The sequence below is a fragment of the Oratosquilla oratoria genome, chromosome 23 (assembly GCF_046742065.1).
Source record: "Oratosquilla oratoria isolate Oo_2021 chromosome 23, ASM4674206v1, whole genome shotgun sequence".
Classification (NCBI taxonomy): Eukaryota; Metazoa; Arthropoda; class Malacostraca; order Stomatopoda; family Squillidae; genus Oratosquilla; species Oratosquilla oratoria.
In genome coordinates, this window is record NC_134799.1 from 22,359,489 (window position 1) to 22,378,505 (window position 19,017).

The following is a 19,017-nucleotide window of genomic DNA, read 5'->3' on the forward strand; positions in this document are numbered from 1 at the left end:
TATGTGAGAAAGCTATAGGAAAGGGGAAGGATGTTTTTTGGGCTTTTATGGATCTGGAAAAGGCTTATGACAGAGTAGACAGGAAGGGACTGTGGGAGGTATTGCAGATATACAGGATAGGAGGAAAGCTTCTAGGAGCTGTCAAGAGTTTTTATGAGAGTAGTAGAGCATGTGTCAGGATTAGAAATGGAGAGTGAGTGGTTCGAGGTAAAGGTGGGACTTCGTCAGGGATGTGTTATGTCGCCCTGGCTGTTCAACTTATACATGGATGGGGTGGTGCGAGAGGTAAATGCAAGGTTGGTGGGTCAGGGATTGGAGATGGTTAAAGAAAATGGAGAAAAGCGGGAGGTGAGACAGCTATTGTTTGCAGACAACACTGCGCTTGTAGCAGGATCAGAGGAGGGATTGAGTTGGTGACAGAGTTTGGGAGAGTGTGTGAAAGAAGAAAGTTGAAGATAAATGTGGGTAAAGGTAAGGTGATGAGATGTACAAAGGGTGAAAGTGGCAGCAGATTGGAAGTGAGCATTAAGGGAGAGCGACTGGAGGAAGTGGATAGTTTTAGATACTTGGGTGCAAATGTGGCAGGAAAAGGTGGAGTAAAGGTGGAGGTAGAATGTAGATTGAGAGAAGCGAGTAAATGCCTTGGTGAATTAAAAAGTGTAATGAGGAATAGACATTTGGGAATGGAGGCTAAGAGGAGATTGTATGAAGGGGTGATTGTGCTAACAGCACTGTATGGGGAAGAAACATGGAACATAAGAGAGGAAGAGAGAAGGAGTTTGAATGTGTTTGAGATGAGGCGTCTGAGAAGTATGATGGGGGTTACTAGGCTGGATAGAGTGAGAAATGAGGTGAGGAGGAGAACAGGGGTGGTAAGGAAGTTGGGTGATAGGGTGGATGCATTGGGATGGTTTGGACACATGGAAAGAATGAGTGAAGAAAGACTAGTAAAAGAGGTATGGAAGGCAGATATGGAGGGAGTGAACATGAGGGGGTGACCTAGGATGAGAAGGATGGATGGGGTGAAGGGGGCCTTGGGGAAGAGGGGAATGTCTGTTGAGGAAGGACGGGAGAGGACAGAAGACAGGGGTGAATGGAAAATGGTTGTATATGGATGATGTTGTGATGCATGAGGTTGAATGGGTGGGGGGATGGGGAGTGAGGTATGTGTGAGACAAATTTGACACAGACCGAAGAGATTTCTCCCCGTCTTCTCCTTTTCTGCATGAAGGGACAGAGATGGGGGGGTTGCCAATTTAATGAAGCAGTCTTGCGGTGGACGTGCTGTGTCTTGCGACACTGTTTCTGACCCAGGGTAGTGGACAAGATGCAGGGATGACCCGTCATCCAGGAGGTGCCAAGATAAGAGGGAGGGTAGAGGGTGGAGGGGAGTGGAGTGTATTAGGGATGGAATGGGTGGGAATGGTTTTTAAACTCTGTTTTTTGGCTACCTCCCTTGTAAGGGGGAAAAAGTCTTTGTTACATGTATGTATGTCTGTACACTACACGCTATTGTAATTATATTTGTAGTTGCGATTGTTCAAAATATATTTATTACATAGGAATTCAGGAGAGGATTATGTTCATTCTCATTTCAATGTAGGCTGTATAAGGTGCCCTTGTTATTGTTTGATAGTTTCAATAAATTTCACGTTATGATGTATAATATGGACCTATGTATGAGTATTAATTTGTAATGCATTCACAGGTTGAAATCAAATGATTATGGCAGTCTACGGATTTTTAGTGTGAAACATTTCAACATTACCTAGGCAGAGACCTAATGTTTCACACTAAAAATCCATGGACTGCCGTAATCATTTAATTTCAACCTGTGAATGTATTACAAATTAATATTCATACATAGATCCATCTATTACATAAAACTAGAAATCATAACTCACATTAATGCTCCAAGCTTTTTAATGTGAAAGCCAAAAACATCACCAGGGTAGGGACATAAGTCTTCACAACATTTTCACCTTGGTCGCTGATCCCTTGCTCACAGCCCATTTCACTCCTTGCAATCACTAGCAAGAATGTTGGTGTAATGAGCGTCATCTATCCTGGTAACAGCCATGTGAATGATCCCATTCACAAATACAGTACATTATATACAATTCCAATGGAATAAATATGTTTGTGATACATTTATTTAGTAATTACAATATGTTAAATAGATATCCAAATACTTTAATCAATACATGAATACACAAATATACAAAATGTACCAAGTCATCTTGTTTGGTTCATACAAACAACTCAATTACCAATATCATCGTTTCAGTGATGATATATATATATTTATATATGTATATATATGTATATATATACATATATATATATATACATACATACATACATACATATATATGTATATATACAGTAGTGGGATTCAAATTTTTCGTCAGCCGGTTCTGTTATAGTCGGTGTATTTCCATCTGACACTAATTTGCAACCACTTCTTAGCCACATTTTCTTTATATTATTGTTATCAATTAAATATTCTAACTAGAAATATGGAAAACTAACAATATTATATTTAAAATGCATCTCTGGCTGCCAAACGTAAAAAATATTCAAATATTTACATACGAAAAACCTGAAAAATTGTCAGGTGGAAAAAAAAATGGGGTATAGACCTGGGTGCCAACCTATAGTTAGTCTCGTGATCAAAAAATTCGATTTGGGCAACCTAGTGCAGGTGTATTTACTTTTTTACGGACGCATGTTTGTGTGGGGGTAGTGTGTGCATGTATAGGCTATGTATGTGCTTACACGTGTGCATATGTGTACATGTACATGAGTATGTGTGTGCATGTGTGCAATGCATTTGTGTTATTTATAAACAAACATGTTTGTGTGGGTAGGCCTAAGGAGTGTGTATGAGAGTGCGTGTATGTATGTATGTCCATAATTATAATAAAATGTAGTTTAATAACACAAATATACAGAGAAACCAAGCACTATATACATGAAAAAAAACTGGTAACCACTTGTGTAAATAAACTATGCAATAAATCACTAACAAAAGTTACGAAACATACCGTCCCGGTACTTATCGGATGAGATGCAGAAGACAACTGACCAGCTGAGCAACTAGTCGGTTCGCCAGTTAGCCGGTTCGCTGAACTGACAAATTTGCGTGAGCCGGTTCTAGCGAATAGGTAAGAACCGGCTGAATCCCACTACTGTATATATACATATATATATATATATATACATATATATATATATACATATATATATATATACATATATATATATACATATACATATATATATATATACATATATATATATATATATATATATATTTGTATGTATGTGTTAGAATCAGAAATGGAAAGAGTGAGTAGTTTGAGGTAAAGGTGGGACTTCTTCAGGGATGTGTTATGTTGCCTTGGCTGTTCATTTTATACATGGATGGGGTGATGTGAGAGGTAAAGGCAAGGGTAATGGGTTGGGTATTGAAGATGGTTAAAGAAAATGGAGAACAGCGGGAGATAAGCCAGTTATTGCTTGCTAACGACACTGCGCTTGTGGCAGGATCAGAGGAGGGATTGAGGAAGCTGGTGACAGAGCTTGGGAAGGTGTGCATTGAGATAAATGTGGGTCAAAGTAAGATGATGAGATATACAAAGGGAGAAAGTGGCAGCAGACTGGAGGTGAGTATTATGGGAGTGAGACTAGAAAAAGTGGATAGTTTTAGATATTTGGGTGCAAATGTGGCAGGAAAGGGAGGAGTGGAGGTGGAGGTAGAATGCAGATTGAGAGAAGCAAGTAAATGCCTTGGGGGATTAAAAAGTGTAATGAGAAATAGACATTTGGGAATGGATGCTAACAGGAGATTGTATGAAGGAGTGATTGTACTGACAGCACTGTATGGGGCAGAAACATGGTACATAAGTAAGGAAGGAGGAGTTTGAATGGGGTGAGAAACAAGGTGAGAAGAATGAGGGTGGAAAGGGAATTGGGAGATAGGGTTGACGAAAGAGCATTGGGATGATTTAGAAACATGGAAAGAATGAGTGAAGAAAGAGGTGTGGGAGATGTGGAAGGAGTGAACATGAGGGGGTGACCAAGGATGAGATGGATGGATAGGGTAAAAGGAGCATTGGGAAAGAAGGGAATGTATGTTGAGAAAGGATGGGAGAAGACAGAAGATAGAGGTGAATGGAGAATGGTTGTGTGTGGATGATGCTGTGATGCATGAAAGAGGAGGTGGGGGATGGGGGGGAGGGAGTATGTGTGAAAAATCTTTTGATGCAGCACGAAGGGATTTCTCCCCTTCTTCTCTTTTTCTGCATGAGGGAATGGTTGCCAATTAAATGAAGCAGTTTTGCTATGGATGTGCTGTACCTTGCAACACTACTTCTAAACCAGGGCAGTGGGCAAGATGCAGGGAGGGAGGGGGGTGAATGGGAGTGGAGTATGTAAGGATGGAATTGGTGGGAGTGGATTTTATGCCTTTGTTTTTTGGCTACCTCCCTCGTAAGGGAGAAAAAGCCTCTGATATATGTATGTAAATTGAAAATACAAGATAAAAGGAGGGAGGAGGGTGAATGGGAGTGGAGTATGTGAGGATGGAATGGGTGGGAGTGGATTTTACGCCTTTGGTTTTTGGCTACCTCCCTTGTAAGGGGGAAAAAGCCTTTGATATATGTATGTAAATTGAAAACACAAGTATACAAGAAATATATGATAGAATTAATTTGACTTGCCTGCAAACTGAATAGTCCCATGAAGAACATGTAAGGTTGTGGCACTTCTTTCATAAATGTAATCAATTCATCCAATTTCTGATGGTGTGGCAGACACTCTATTGTGCTTACCTCCTTGACTTTCATGTTTGCTTCATTGCCAACCTGGAAACATAGTATGAGATTATATATGATGACACTATAAATGTAATGGTCAAAGAACCTCGATCAGCATTTTTCAATCTGGGGCATTCTCTCCATGAGGGTGAAAGTTCAAATTTCCAGCAGAGAAGGAAATCTGTCTTAAGGGAAATATTAATTATTAGCAATGTGTTGAAAGAAATCAGTCTGCTGCCTTAGGTCTGTCTTGCAGGAAACTTACAGCTCCCTAGTAGCTGCCAGCAGCCAATGGACTGATAAGGCACTTAAGGAAGAAATATTGTGTTGTTACCTAGGTATTGCTAAGGTGAGGCAATGTAATATAAGGTGTTCAGTGTCCTCTGTGTAATGTTTGCACCAGGGGCAATTTGCCTCTATGGTCAGGCCTTTTCTGTGTTGGTATTTTATTAATGCTGGAGTAATTCTTGCTTTTCTTAAGAGATATTTCTGCGAGTCTATCTCCCTTATATAGGGGAAGAGGCCCTTGGTATATAGATAGATTAGATAGATCATTATTATTGTCATTATCATTATTATTATGTTGTTTTTTCACTAGACAAGGACACTACTCATCATGCCACAAAAAGCAGAACTGTGTCCTTGTCTAGTGATAAAATGATGTAGTCAAGGGTTCAAGTCCCAGTGGTAGAGTCATTAAGTCCAACTGTCGAAACCACTCACATCATTATTATCATTATCATCATTATTACTATTTTTCCAGATTCAGTAGTGAGGCCTGACCAAGAAGTATCAGATAGTTTTACATACAAAACAGCTCCTACTATTGTACTCTAAGTTGCTAGCATTATGCTACATGTAGATTCAGTTAAATGCGTAGTTAGAATTCTGTATGTGTGTATGTACATGCGTGTCACAGCGTGAATGTTCGAGAACTTACTTATTACCATTGATACCTCTTAAGTAATTATCAATTTATTTGTAATGTGAAAGTTGAATGAATGGGATATAGATCATGATTACTATCAAATTTAAGTTGTCATGTAACTGAAAGTGTATGAATGTAAAATTTCTGTGTGCGAGTGAATAATTAAAATAATTGTATAAATTAGATTTAGCAACTGTTTTTGGATCAGACCACCCGGTGCTTAGTCACGCATGCAGTGAACAGCGTGAGCTCTTAGGGTGCATATCAAGGCATTTTTCTTGACTGGGGTGAAAGTGTGAAGACGTAGATTGTACTTTCCACGTACAATATATTAACTTTTGACGTGCAGCGTTTTACTCCACCTTATTGTTAACCAAACAATACTACTCCATTTGAATAGAATGCTTATTTACCCCCCAGGAGGTGCCCAACTGTCCTACCTTATGATATCTAAGCTTAACAGCTTTGAACCAATATAATTCTACCTCATTTCCATGCTTCTACAATATCCACAATTTCCAAACCACTTTCTATGTTACTCTGACAATCTTCAAAGTAAATAAAACCTTACACCAATCATAACTCACCTTGCCTTCTCTGATAAAAGACATCTTGAAAGTATGTGAACGAAGTTCTCCTTCAACACTCCAAACCTCCGTCAGGTCATCATCTGATATTGCAAAATTTGAGTCTACTTTAGTGATGCATATACCACATAATTTAGCAGCTGCTTGCAAATCACTCCTCAGTTTTTCTTGGGCTTTCACATCACATTGTGGAAGACCATGGGGCTTTAAATTAATACCACTGCAAAGCAAAAGAAATGTTTACTTAGTAAAACCCTACCGTACCTGTACATACATACATCAAAAGGTCCTTTCCCCCTTATATAGGGGATGGCAAAATCAAAGCATACACCCAGCCTTCCTCTAATCCCACATCCTGCCAAAAATACATTTGTTATCACTCCCATCTTGGCATCTTGTGGATGAGGAGTCATCCTTGTCCCCTGCCTACTGCTTGAGACAGTTAAATGACTAAGTGTTGCCCCTGGTTTTACTAAGTGCACAGCCCCACAGTGGCTGGCAATAGTCCATGCCCCCCCCCCCACCTCAACAGATCTCTATGGCAAGACATGTTGAACTATTGTCAGTGTTATATTAGTATTAGTGGATTAAAAAGTGTAATGAGAAACAGACATTTGGGAATGGATGTTAAGAGGAGATTGCATGAAGTAGTGATTGTGTCGACAGAACTGTATGGCGAAGAAACATGGAACATAAGAAAGGAAGAGAGGAGTTTGAATGTGTTTGAGATGAGGTGTCTGAGAAGTATGATAGGGGTTACTAGGCTGGATAGAGTGAGAAATGAGGAGGTAAGGAGGAGAATGAGGGTGGAAAGGTAGCTAGTAGATAGGGTGGATGAAAGAGTATTGGGATGGTTTGGACACATGGAGAGAATGAGTGAAGAAAGACTAGTAAAAGAGGTGTGTAAGGCAGATGTGGAGGGAGTGAACATGAGGGGGCAACCTTGGATGAGATGGATGGATGGGGTAAAAGGGGCTTCGGGGAAGAGGGTAATGTCTGTTGAGGAAGGACAGGAGAGGACAGAAGACAGGGGTGAATGGAGAATGGTTGTATATGGATGCTGTTGTGATGCATGAGGTGGAATGGGTGAGGGGTGGGGGAGAGGGAGTATGTGTGAGAAAAATTTTGACACAGCCCAAAGGGCTTTCTCCCCGTCTTCTCCTTTTCTGAATGAGGGGATGGAGAGGGGGAGGGTCGCCGATTTAATGAAGCGGCCTTTCTGTGGATGTGCTGTGTCTTGTGACACTGCTTCTGACCCAGGGCAGTGGACAAGATGCAGGGATGATCCATCATCTAGGAGGTGCCAAGATAAGAGGGAGAGAGGAGGGTGGAGGGGAGTGGGATGTGATAGGGATGGAATGGGTGGGAGTGGTTTTTATGGCTTTGTTTTTTGGCTACCTCCATTGTAAGGGGGAAAAAGCCTTTGGTATATGTATGTATATTAGTGTGGGACTGCTTCTATGTTACCAGCTGAAACTGATTGGGAGAAAGAGAGCAGTCATTAGTTGTCAGCTCTCCATGTTTGGAAAAGTCTGAGAAATATAATTGAAGTTGATTGAGAAAAATTCTGGTGATAAATTATTGGTGAAAAAATAACTCTTTGGGACACCACTGTACAGTCTTTTTGTCCCAAGGATTTGGTTGTTTTTGGTTACTTTGGACTGCCTCCTTACTAAGAAATTAGCCATTTCTTACAATTTTTGTGAAAATCTGTCTCTAATCTTTTTTGATTACATATGTCTGGGGACTTTGTCACCTGCCTTGTTTATGTCAATTGTTACCAACTTACCATAACAGTTCCTTCTAATGGAGCCCTCCTATTGAAGCTCTCCAACACTTACTGGAAGATGTTTGTGAACAATGTGCTGGTGATGTGGCCCTTTTCAAATCTATATTGGTTAGGGGAGGTGGGTAGTTTTGTTGCAATATTTCCTGCCACTAATCTTTCCATCAGCTTGGAAATGGTGGATAGTAGTAAAATTGGTTAGCATGATGGTGGCTTGGTTAGTTTTAATACTGGTGCTATGAGAGCCCTTTTCCAGTTATCTGGAATCTTATTGTGTAACCAAGAATGGTTGAGGATATTAGTCATGATTTTTATAGCTAATAAGGTGTTTTAGGAATATATTCAAGAGCTTGTTAGAGCCTTCTAAATTAGTTTATATTTCGTTGTTGCATCCCAGAAAAGAAGATAGCATTTATGTCTGGCTTGATTTTCCTAATTTCTTTGATTATCTTTTTATTTTCTAGAGTTGAGGGTTTGTAATTTGTTCTAGAGAGGTATTTGTTGATGTCATATGCTATTTTGATAATGGCATTTTACCTAGTTGTATTATATGGGAAGGAAGCTATGCTCATGGTGACCTGTCTTTGTATCTTTCAGTACCAAGTTTTTTCTTAAAATCTTGAATAGTGTTTGCACACACTGTTTATCTAATTCATTCCAGGTATCCAGTACTCTATGTGGGAAGCTATTCTTTTTCAGATCTCTTCTATAGTTATCCTTTTTGAGTTTCTTTTTGTGTCTTCTTGTCCCATTTTAATAAATCATCCCTATCTAGGACTTCCATTCCTTTCATGATTCTATAAATAGTCAGTAGATCTCCTCTTTCTCTTCTTTGTTCCAGAGTTGGTAGTTCCAATTTGGACAATCTTTGTTCGTATGTTAATTTGGAGAGTGTTGGTGCCAACTTTGTCATTGCTCTTTGTATTCTCTCTAATTTCTTTATATTCTTTTTAGTACTGGGTGTCCATAGTGTTGCTGCATACTCCAGTTTTGGTCTTATTAGTTTAATTAATATTTTTTAAATCATTTCCTCATCCAAGTAATCAAATGCCACTTTCATTAACCTTAATAGGTTGAAGGTTTCTCCTATCGCAGTTATGGTTTAAAAATTTCAGTGGTACAGTCTGAGAACTTACTTGTTTCTGTTCTCAGACATTGGTAGTCTGAAGTTGAAGTGAAATCTTGATGGCTTCCTATGAGAACCGTAAAAGTCCTAAGCCGAGGTTTCTTGAGAGAAGCGTCTGGTACCAATGCTGAAGGTAATCTGACGTTCAGTGACGAAAAGCAGTGTCGTTCGGCAGGGACTCTTACGAGTTCATAAAAGCTTCGAAGCCACGGGACAACTTATACTTTAAGCAAATTCTCAAAGTTCCCGATTTATAAACCAAAATTACATCATAGGTTTAATAAAATAAGGAGGGAGGGGAGGTTAATTGTATCTTAATCAAAGTTACGATAGTGCGGTTCGCAGTTTCAGGAAAGGTTCCTGAATCGAAATTAAACAAGCCTTGAGGGAAATCGCTGTAACTTAAGGTAAACAATGCAATTCCCTAACAATAATAACCACATTCCAACTATTTTACTGATATGTTTGTCCGGTGTCATATCTTTGCTGATTAATAATCAGCAAAGACATGACACTGGACACTCCAAGGTCATGACACATGACAAACAAGGTCATGACACATGACACTCCAAGGTCTCTTTCCAAGTTCACTTTTTTGACTTCACCAATTTTATAATTTCTTGATATTCTATTTTTACTTTTTCCAAACTCCACTCCTTCATCCATGTCATTTATATATATATCTATATATATATATATGGCAAACTTTATTAGAGCCAATACCGAACCTTGCGGGACACCACTTATAATTTCTTCCCAATTCAAGTATTTATCTCTAATTACTACCCTCATTTTTCTCCCAGTTAGGAAGTCTTCCATCCATTCCAATAATTTTCCTTTGATGTCACCTATTGATTCTTGAATAAAAGTAGGTCAGGTTTGTTGTACATGATCTTCCTTGTCTAAATTCAAATTGATTTGGATTCAGTAGTTTTTTCTTCCTGATATTTAATCCATCTACTTTTGATAACTTTTACACACATTTTTGCTATTGTGCTTGTTAGGGAGACCGGTCTGTGGTTGGATTTTCTTGGTTTCCTCCTTTATATATTGGTATAATATTTGCATTTTTTCAGTGCTGTGGTACCTTTCCTTCTTTGAGTGAGTATGTAATTACAGATGCTCCTCTACTTACGTTCATTCGTTTTACGTTTTTTCGATTTTACGTTTGAACTGACTGACTAATTTTTTTTTTTTTCAATTTTTTGAGTGAATTTTTTAGTTTAGCGAGCTCTCCGTAGTTCAAACGATACTTGCGCATGACACTGCGTCCATTGTTTACATTGCACAAACGACAAACTGAACATGCCTTGCCTCATCTTCCTCCTCCTCCTCCCCCTCCTCCTCCACCATCTCAATTTATGTTGTTTGAATTTAATTTATTTGAAATTAATGTTATTATTTTACAATGTTATGTGTATAATTAATGATTTAGGGGTGTTTTATAAGATACGGTAATAGAATTTACGGATATATAGTACAGTAATAACTTACGTTCATTTTCATCTTATGTTCGGCCGTTCGGAACGTAACTAAAATGTAAGTTGAGGAGCGTCTGTACAGGTAAACGTCGACTTACGATGGCATTAGGTTTCGATAGAGCCATCGTAAGACGATTTCATCGTAAGTCGATCCCCAATTTGTGTATCACTGTTCCGTGGTCACTGTACTTAGCCTACCTGTATATTAACCACCAGAGATACTGAATATAGCCTATTAAACATGTACAGTAGTTTATTTAATTATTTTTATCCTTTTTACCATATTCAAACACTATAATATGTATTTTCAGTACGGAACTTAAATCTCGCGGGCAGCAGCCAATGCCAGCCGTACGACGTGACGTAATAATACTCGCATCATAAAATATAGTCACCGCTTATATCGATCGTTCTCTCTTTCACCCGCGAATTTTGAAAACCACAGAGAATGGGATTCAGGCACATTTGAGAGAATGTAAAAACACAGGGGCGACTACAATAAATATAATCAAGACGCCGATATGGCAGCGTTGCGAATCCACTTGCTCCTCATGACGCCTACGTGTGCGGCACCGTATGGAAGGGGTTAAATTATCATATCGTCGTCGTCATCGTAAAGTCGAACAATCGTAAGTCGCGGCCATCGTAAGTCGACGTTTACCTGTATATTGTATATTTTGTCCGTCAACTCCTCTATGCATTCTTTCAATATCCAATTTGCAATTCCATGCAGACCGTGTGATTTTCTGACATCAAGGATTTTTTATTTGGTCTCTGATTTCCTTGTGTTACAGTTATTTCCTTCAATGGGGGGGGGGGATCTCTCTCTATTCCCTCACAGTTCTGTGAAATTTCAATTGTGAATACATACATACATATACCAAGGCTTTTTCCCCCTTCCAAGGGAGGTAGCCAAAAAGGGAAAGGCATAAAAACACTCCCACCCATTTCATCCCTAAATACATTCCACACCCCTCCCACCCTTCCTCTCATCTGAGCACCTCCTGGATGACGGGTCATCCCTGCACCCTGCCCACCGCCCTGGGTCAGAAGCAGTGTCGCAAGACACAGTACATCCACAGCAAGGCCGCTTCATTTAATCGGCGACCCCGCCTCTCCGTCCCCCTTTGCATATAAGGAGAGGACGGGGAGAAATCCCTTCGGGCTGCGTCAAAATTTACTCACACATACTACCCCACCCCCCCGACCATTCCTCCTCATGCAGTCACAACATCATCCATATACAACCATTCTCCACTCACCTCTGTCTTCCGTCCTCTCCCTTCCTTCCTCAACAGACATTCCCCTCTTCCCCAAAGCCCCCTTCACCCCATCCATCCACCTCATCCTAGGACGTCCCCTCATGTTCACTCCCTCCACATCTGCCTTCCATACCTCTTTTACTAGTCTTTCTTCACTCATTCTTTCCATGTGTCCAAACCATCCTAATATTCTTTCATCAACCCTATCTCCCAAATCCTTTTTCACCCCTGTTCTCCTCCTCACCTCATCATTTCTCACTCTATCTAGCCTAGTAACCCCCACCATACTTCTCAGACACCTCATCTCAAACACATTCAAACTCCTTCTCTCTTCTTCTCTTATGTTCCACGTTTCTGCCCCATACAGTGCTGTTGGCACAATCACTCCTTCATACAGTCTCCTCTTCGCATCCATTCCCAAATGTCTATTTCTCATTACACTCTTTAAACCACCAAGGCATTTACTCGCTTCTCTCAATCTACATTCTACCTCCACCTTCACTCCACCTTTTCCTGCTACACTTGCACCCAAGTATCTAAAAATATCCACTTCCTCCAGTCGCTCTCCCTTAATGTTCACTTCCAGTCTACGGCCACTTTCACCCCTTGTACATCTCATCACCTTACTTTTACCCACATTTATCTTTAGCTTTCTTCTATCACATACTCTCCCAAACTCTGCCACCAGCTTCCTCAATCCCTCCTCTGACCCTGCCACAAGCGCAGTGTCGTCTGCAAACAACAGCTGGCTCACCTCCCACTTTTCTCCATTTTCTTTAACCATCTCCAATCCCTGACTCACTACCCTAGCATTCACCTCTCGCACCACCCCATCCATGTATAAGTTGATCAGCCAGGGCGAATACCAATTTAAAATGATTGTTCATAATTTAAGCCATTTCCACTTCCTCTGTACATTCATAATTTCCCTGGCGCAGCTTTTCCATTTCTTGTTTATTTTTTAGTTTACCATTTACATACCTGTACAATGGTTTAGATTGTTCCTTGCATTCTTCTATTATATCTCTTTTATATTTTCTCTTTTCATCTCTGCGTATTTTTACATAATCATTTCTTTGTTTGATATACGTTTGCCATTTACTCTCTTTTTGTCTTTTTTTCCATCTTTTCCAAGTTTTGTCTCTTCTATCCTTAGCCTTACTACATTTTTTGTTGTACCAGCTTTTTATGTATACTCTTTCTTGCTTTTGTTGTGGTACATATTTGTTCACTCCCTCATTATAAATTTCTTTTAGTATATTCCATTTCTCTTCCATCTTTGTTTCTTCATTTAGGAATTTATCCCAGTTTATGTTTCAAAATAATTTTTTGAGTTTCTCAAAATTTCTTTTGTTGTACATTAGTCTTCCTTTTCTATGTTTCTCATTTCTTCTTAAGTCAAATTGCTCTTTTAGTTTGAATTCTATTAGTACATGGTCACTCTTCCCTATTGGAGTTTTGTAATCAATTCTGTCCACAATTTCAGGTTCTGACATAAGTATTAAATCTAGTCTCAATGGTTCCTCATTGTTTCTGTGTCTGGTATATTCTTTTATCCACTGAGTCTTTGTGCATTCAATGGTCATATCAAGTAGTATGTTTCCCCACAGGTCTTCTCCACCCTTCACTGTCATTTCTTCCCAACGTATTTCTTTTGAGTTAAAATCACCCATAATTACTTTATTTCCTCTTTCAGTATATTAGTTCATATTTTGTATCTTCCAACAGTTTGGAATATGTATGTACAGGGGGTCACCGCAATTCAACCGTTCACAATTCGAATTATCGCAAATTCGACAGTAGCTAATTTATACTGAACCCTCAAGGTTCGACAGCCAGACTCAACACTTCAACATTCAAATCTCACACGCCACCCACCCAGTCGAATTTGCCGCCACTCCCAACGCGCCACTCTGTATCACTCTCGCCCCAGCCATTGTCAAGGCAAGCCACGCTCCTCTGTTCCACCTCCACCATGCCGCGCAAATCCACCTCCGACCCCACCCCTGAGAAACACACTTTCCTGCCTTTCAAAGATAATCTTGAGCTTATAAGAAAGTGTGAGGCAGGTATGGCTCATTCTGCCGTTGCAGCGGAAATGGGTGTCCCGAGATCAACAGTATCAACGATTTGGAAGAACAGGGACAAGTACCGCTGCATCAACATCTTCCACGATTTCCCTTGTTCTCCATGGCTCAAGGGACTCCCGTCTCAACATGATGGAGGACATGTTGATCAAGTGGATAGAGGACAGGACACAACACAAGATGCCGATCGGCATGGGGCTTATGCAGGAGTGTGCCTTGTCACTGTGGGAGGACTTGCGGGCCACAACATCCACCACCAAAAAAGTTCTGTACAGCAGCTTGATGTGTTTAATAAACAAAATTAGATATAAATGAAGCCATTAATATTATTGATGTAGTCTAAGTTAGTGTTTTTTAGAGGCCATAGTGATATTTTGGGGGGGATCTGGGCTGGAGGTCAGTCCCTATTCCCCCTAATTACAATGTATTCCTATGGGAAAAACTGCATCATGATTCGACAAAACCCAGGTTCGACCGATGATAGACCGCCCCATCCCTATTGAATTGCGGTGACCCCCTGAATATACATTTTACTGTGTGCGTGTTCTTTTTAAACAGTCCAGCTATATTATTATACTTACATTTAAGGTGTGTTTTCCAGTTTTTTATTGACATAAAGCCCTGTTTTTATTCCAATCTAATTTTTTATTTTTCATTTTTCATTTCCCCGTCTAGTTATTGGCTGCATGTTGTTGTGGCAAAGTAGCCACACGTCATTTTGTTTGTGATAGAGGAGGGCTCTGCTCACAGAGAAATTATGAAACTTTTATTATACTGCTACTGTCCCTCCGTTATGCTGTCCCCCAACCCCTTGTTGCTGTCCTATACCATTTCTCTGAATTTCATTTCCTTGTTTTGCCTACCCTGTGGTGGGGGGAAAAGAATGCTGCCACTAAGTATTCCCACTTGGATCGTAAGAGGCAAGAAAAACGGGACAGGGATTGGGACTAGTCATCCTTCTCCCTGTAGCCACACGAGGGACATTCGTAAAAAAATGAAAGGCATAAAAGGGTCTAGAAGTTTTCCAACCAGTACACTAAGGTTTGGATCTTTTAACCCCTTCCATACGGTGCCGCCTACGTAGGCGTCATGAGGAGCAAGTGGATTCGCGACGCTGCCATATCGGCGTCTTGATTATATTTATTGTAGTCGCCCCTGTGTTTTTACATTCTCTCAAATGTGCCCTGAATCCCATTCTCTGTGGTTTTCAAAATTCGCGGGTGAAAGAGAGAACGATCGATATAAGCGGTGCCTATATTTTATGTTGCAAGTATTATTACAACACATCGTACGGCTGGCATTGGCTGCTGCCCGCGAGATTTAAGTCCCGTACTGAAGTGGTTAATGTGCATGGATGTGGTACAGATGAGAGTAAAAGGGAAGAGATAGGTAGTATGTTTGTGAGAAGAAAGATGGATGTGTTGGTTTTGAGTGAAACTAAGTTGAGAGGGAAGGGCGAGTGTGAGTTTGGGAGTGTAGTTGGGAGGTTCTAAGAAGTGAAGAGAGGGCGAGGGAGAGAAGGGGTGGCTATACTAGTAAGTGAAGAGATAGGTAAACGTGTCATGGAGTGGAAGATTTCTTCAAGGATAATGTGGATGAGGGTGAAACTGGGAAAGATGTATTTACCTAGTTGTATTTTACGGGACGAGAGCTATGCTCATGGTAACCCGTTTTCGTATCTCTCCACATCCAGTTTATTCTTAAAATCGTTTTGGCATTCACTGTTTCTCCATTCAGTTTCTTCCACACATCAATCACTCTATGTGGGAAACTATTCTTTTTCAGGTTTCTTCTGTAGCTGTCTTTCTTTAGTTTCTTTTCATGTCCTCTTGTTTCTTTTCTGTCCCACTTTAATAAGTTGTCTCTGTTGAGAATTTCCATCCCTTTCATAATTCTGAAAATGGTCAACAAATTGCCTCTTTCTCTTCTGTTCCAGTGATGACAGATGTAATTTTTCTAATCTTTGTTCGTATGTCAGGTTTGTCAGTATAGGTGCCATCTTTGTCGCTGCTCTTTGTATTCTTTCTAACTTTCTTATATTCTTCTTTGTGCTATGTGCCAATAGTGTTGCAGCATATTCTAGTTTAGGTCTTATCAGTGTAACCACTATTTTTTTTTAACCATCTCATCTATATAGTCAAAGGCCACTTTCATTGACCTCAAAAGTTATAAGTCTCTCCAAATAATTTAGTGTCAAGTCACTTGAGATGATTACTCCCAGGTCCCTTTCTGAATTTACTTTTTTGACTTTGTTGCCAATTTTGTACTGTCCCAATACTCTATTTTTACTTTTTCCAAATTCCATTATGCTACATTTTTTAATGTTGAAATTCATCTCACTTTTCCGACTCCATTCCCATATTTTGTCTAGGTCTTCTTGTAGTGATATGCAATCTTCTTCTGTTCTTATTCTTGAGTAATTTGGCATCGTCAGCAAAGAAGTTCATGTAACAGTTTACTGCCTCATCCATATCATTTATATATATGGCAAACATTAAAGGAGCCAAAACAGAGCCTTGTGGGATGCCACTTTTCACATCTTCCCAGTTCGAATTTTTGTCTCTAAGTACCACTCTCATTTTTCTCTCAGTTAAGAAATCCGTCATCCATTCCAGCAGTTTACCTTGTATTCCTCCTATTATTTCAATTTTTCTTATTAAATTTTTATGTGGTACTTTGTCGAATGCCTTCTGCAAATCCAAAAAGATGCAACCTGCCCAGCCATCTCTTTCTTGTATTATCTCAATTAATCTTGAGTAAAAGCAGATTAGGTTTGTGGTGCATGATCTTCCACTTCTAAAGCCAAATTGTTTGGGGTTTATTATTTCATTTTCTTCCAAGTGTTTGGTCCATTTGTTTCTGATGACCTTTTTGCATATTTTTGCTACTGTGCTTGTAAGGGATACTAGTCTGAAGTTTGTAGGATCTTCTCTATTTCCTCCTTTATATATTGGTACTATGTTTGCATCTTACCAGTCTTGCAGCACCTTTCCTTCTTTGAGTGAGAAGTCAATTATCTTGTATAGTATATCTGTTAGTTCATCTATACACTCTTTCAGTATCCAATTTGCGATTCCATCTGGTCCATGCGATTTCCTGACACCTAGGTTTTTCATCTGGTCTCTTATTTCTTTTTGTGTTACCTTTATTTCTTTCATTTTGGGTGATCTTTCTTGTTGTCTATCTTCCCAAGATTGTGAGCTCTCAATTGTAAAAATAGATCTAAAATGTCAGATCATAACTTCTGCCATCTCTGTGTCATCTATATATTCTTTCTCTCATTCATGCAATTTCACTATTTCATGTTTATCCTTTAGTTTTTCATTTATATATCTGTAAAAGAGTTTAGGTTGGTCCTCACATTTGTCTATATCTTTTTCATAATTTCTTTTTTCTTTCCTGCGTATATTCACATATTCATTCTTAAGTTTTATACCGTATATGTTTGCCATTTGGAAGTTTTTATTTATCTTTTTTCCATTTCTTATAGGCTTTGTCTCTCCTGTCTCTAGCCTCACTACATCTTTTGTTGAACCAACACTTTATGTAAATCTCTTTTTGTTTCTTTTTTGGTACATATTTGTTAATTCCTTCCTTATACTTTTCTTTGAATATGTTCCATTTGTCTTCCATCTTTGTTTCCTCTTTAAAGAATTTATTCCAGTTTGTGTTTTGGAAATTTTTTCTTAGTTTAACAAAATCCATTTTGCTGTACATTAATCTTCCTTCTCTGTGTTTGTCATTCCTGTCTACATTGTTCTGTTCTTTTAATTCAAAATCTATTAGTATATGGTCACTCTTTCCAATTAGTGTTTTATATTCCATTTTGTTCACAATATCTGGTTCAGAAGTTAATATTAAGTCTAGTTTTGATGGTTCCTCATTGTTTCTATAGTATTTTCCTTAACCCATTGTGTTAGGGTGTATTCGATGGTCACATCCAGTAGAATGTTGCTCCAGAGTTCATCTCCCCATTTAACCCTTTCCATACGGTGACGCCTACGTAGGCGTCATGAAGAGCAAGTGGGTACACGAGGATGCCGATGTCGGCGTCTTGATTATATTTATTGTAGTTGTACCTGCATGGCTCCCATACTCGGTAAACTGGCTTCATCATATTTTCTATGGTTATTCAAAATTCACGGGTGAAAGAGAGAACGATCGATACAGCGGTGACTTTATTTTTTATAATGCGAGTATTATGACGCAACATCATACGTCTGGCAGCTAATGCTGCCCGCGAGATTTTGCCCCGGCATGAAGTGGTTAACTATCATTTCTTCCCAGATTATGTCTTTTGCATTAAAATCGCCCATGATTACTATGTTTCCACCCTCTTTCAGTAACTCGTTTAGCACAATCATTATGTCTTCCAATAATTTGGAATGTTCGCTGTCCGACCACATGTGTTTTTTTGGTGGTCCAGGAGTCCCTCAAATAACGCGGATTCGAATAACACGGATTCAATCATACATGGATTTTATTTCAAAACCATCTCAAATGTAGAGAACCATTTTAAAATTCGCACCAAGTAGGGCACGCATATGCACACACACGGCAACATCGCAAACATTTGTGGTGACTGCTTTCTATTTTACCATATTCAGTCAATCCTCAGATAACGCAGTCATTATGTACTGGGAACTGCTCAAACAAGGGTGTGGGGCGAGGGGATAGCCGCCTGCGGGTCACGTGTCAACCTCCGGGTACTGATGCAGGAGGGAGGGAGAGGAGGAGAGGAGGAGAGGGGGAGTAGGGGGTGGTAGGGGGGTAGCCAACAAGCTTTAGCTTGTCGCTTCCACCACCCGCGCTGTGCTATCGTGAAATTCTACCGCTCTAACCTGTTGAGGTGTAATGTTTCTTTCGTTTGGAACACAACTAATAAGTCTGATAATGACTGCGCTTATCATGTCTTAATTTCTCTTATGAGGTTCTTGTTA

General features: G+C 39.6%; 1 protein-coding gene across 2 annotated transcripts in view; it reads right to left on the reverse strand.

Moving 5' to 3' along the window:
* LOC143038023 (uncharacterized) overlaps positions 1 to 19,017 on the reverse strand; it is a 77,884-nt gene that overhangs the window by 20,793 nt on the left and 38,074 nt on the right. For both annotated transcript variants that reach the window (XM_076206874.1, XM_076206873.1), the window contains exons 3-4: positions 6,336 to 6,555; positions 4,725 to 4,868 (exon numbers count right to left, since the gene is read on the reverse strand). In XM_076206874.1, the coding sequence (XP_076062989.1) occupies positions 4,725 to 4,868; positions 6,336 to 6,555 (364 nt within the window). The remainder of the gene's footprint in view (positions 1 to 4,724; positions 4,869 to 6,335; positions 6,556 to 19,017) is intronic.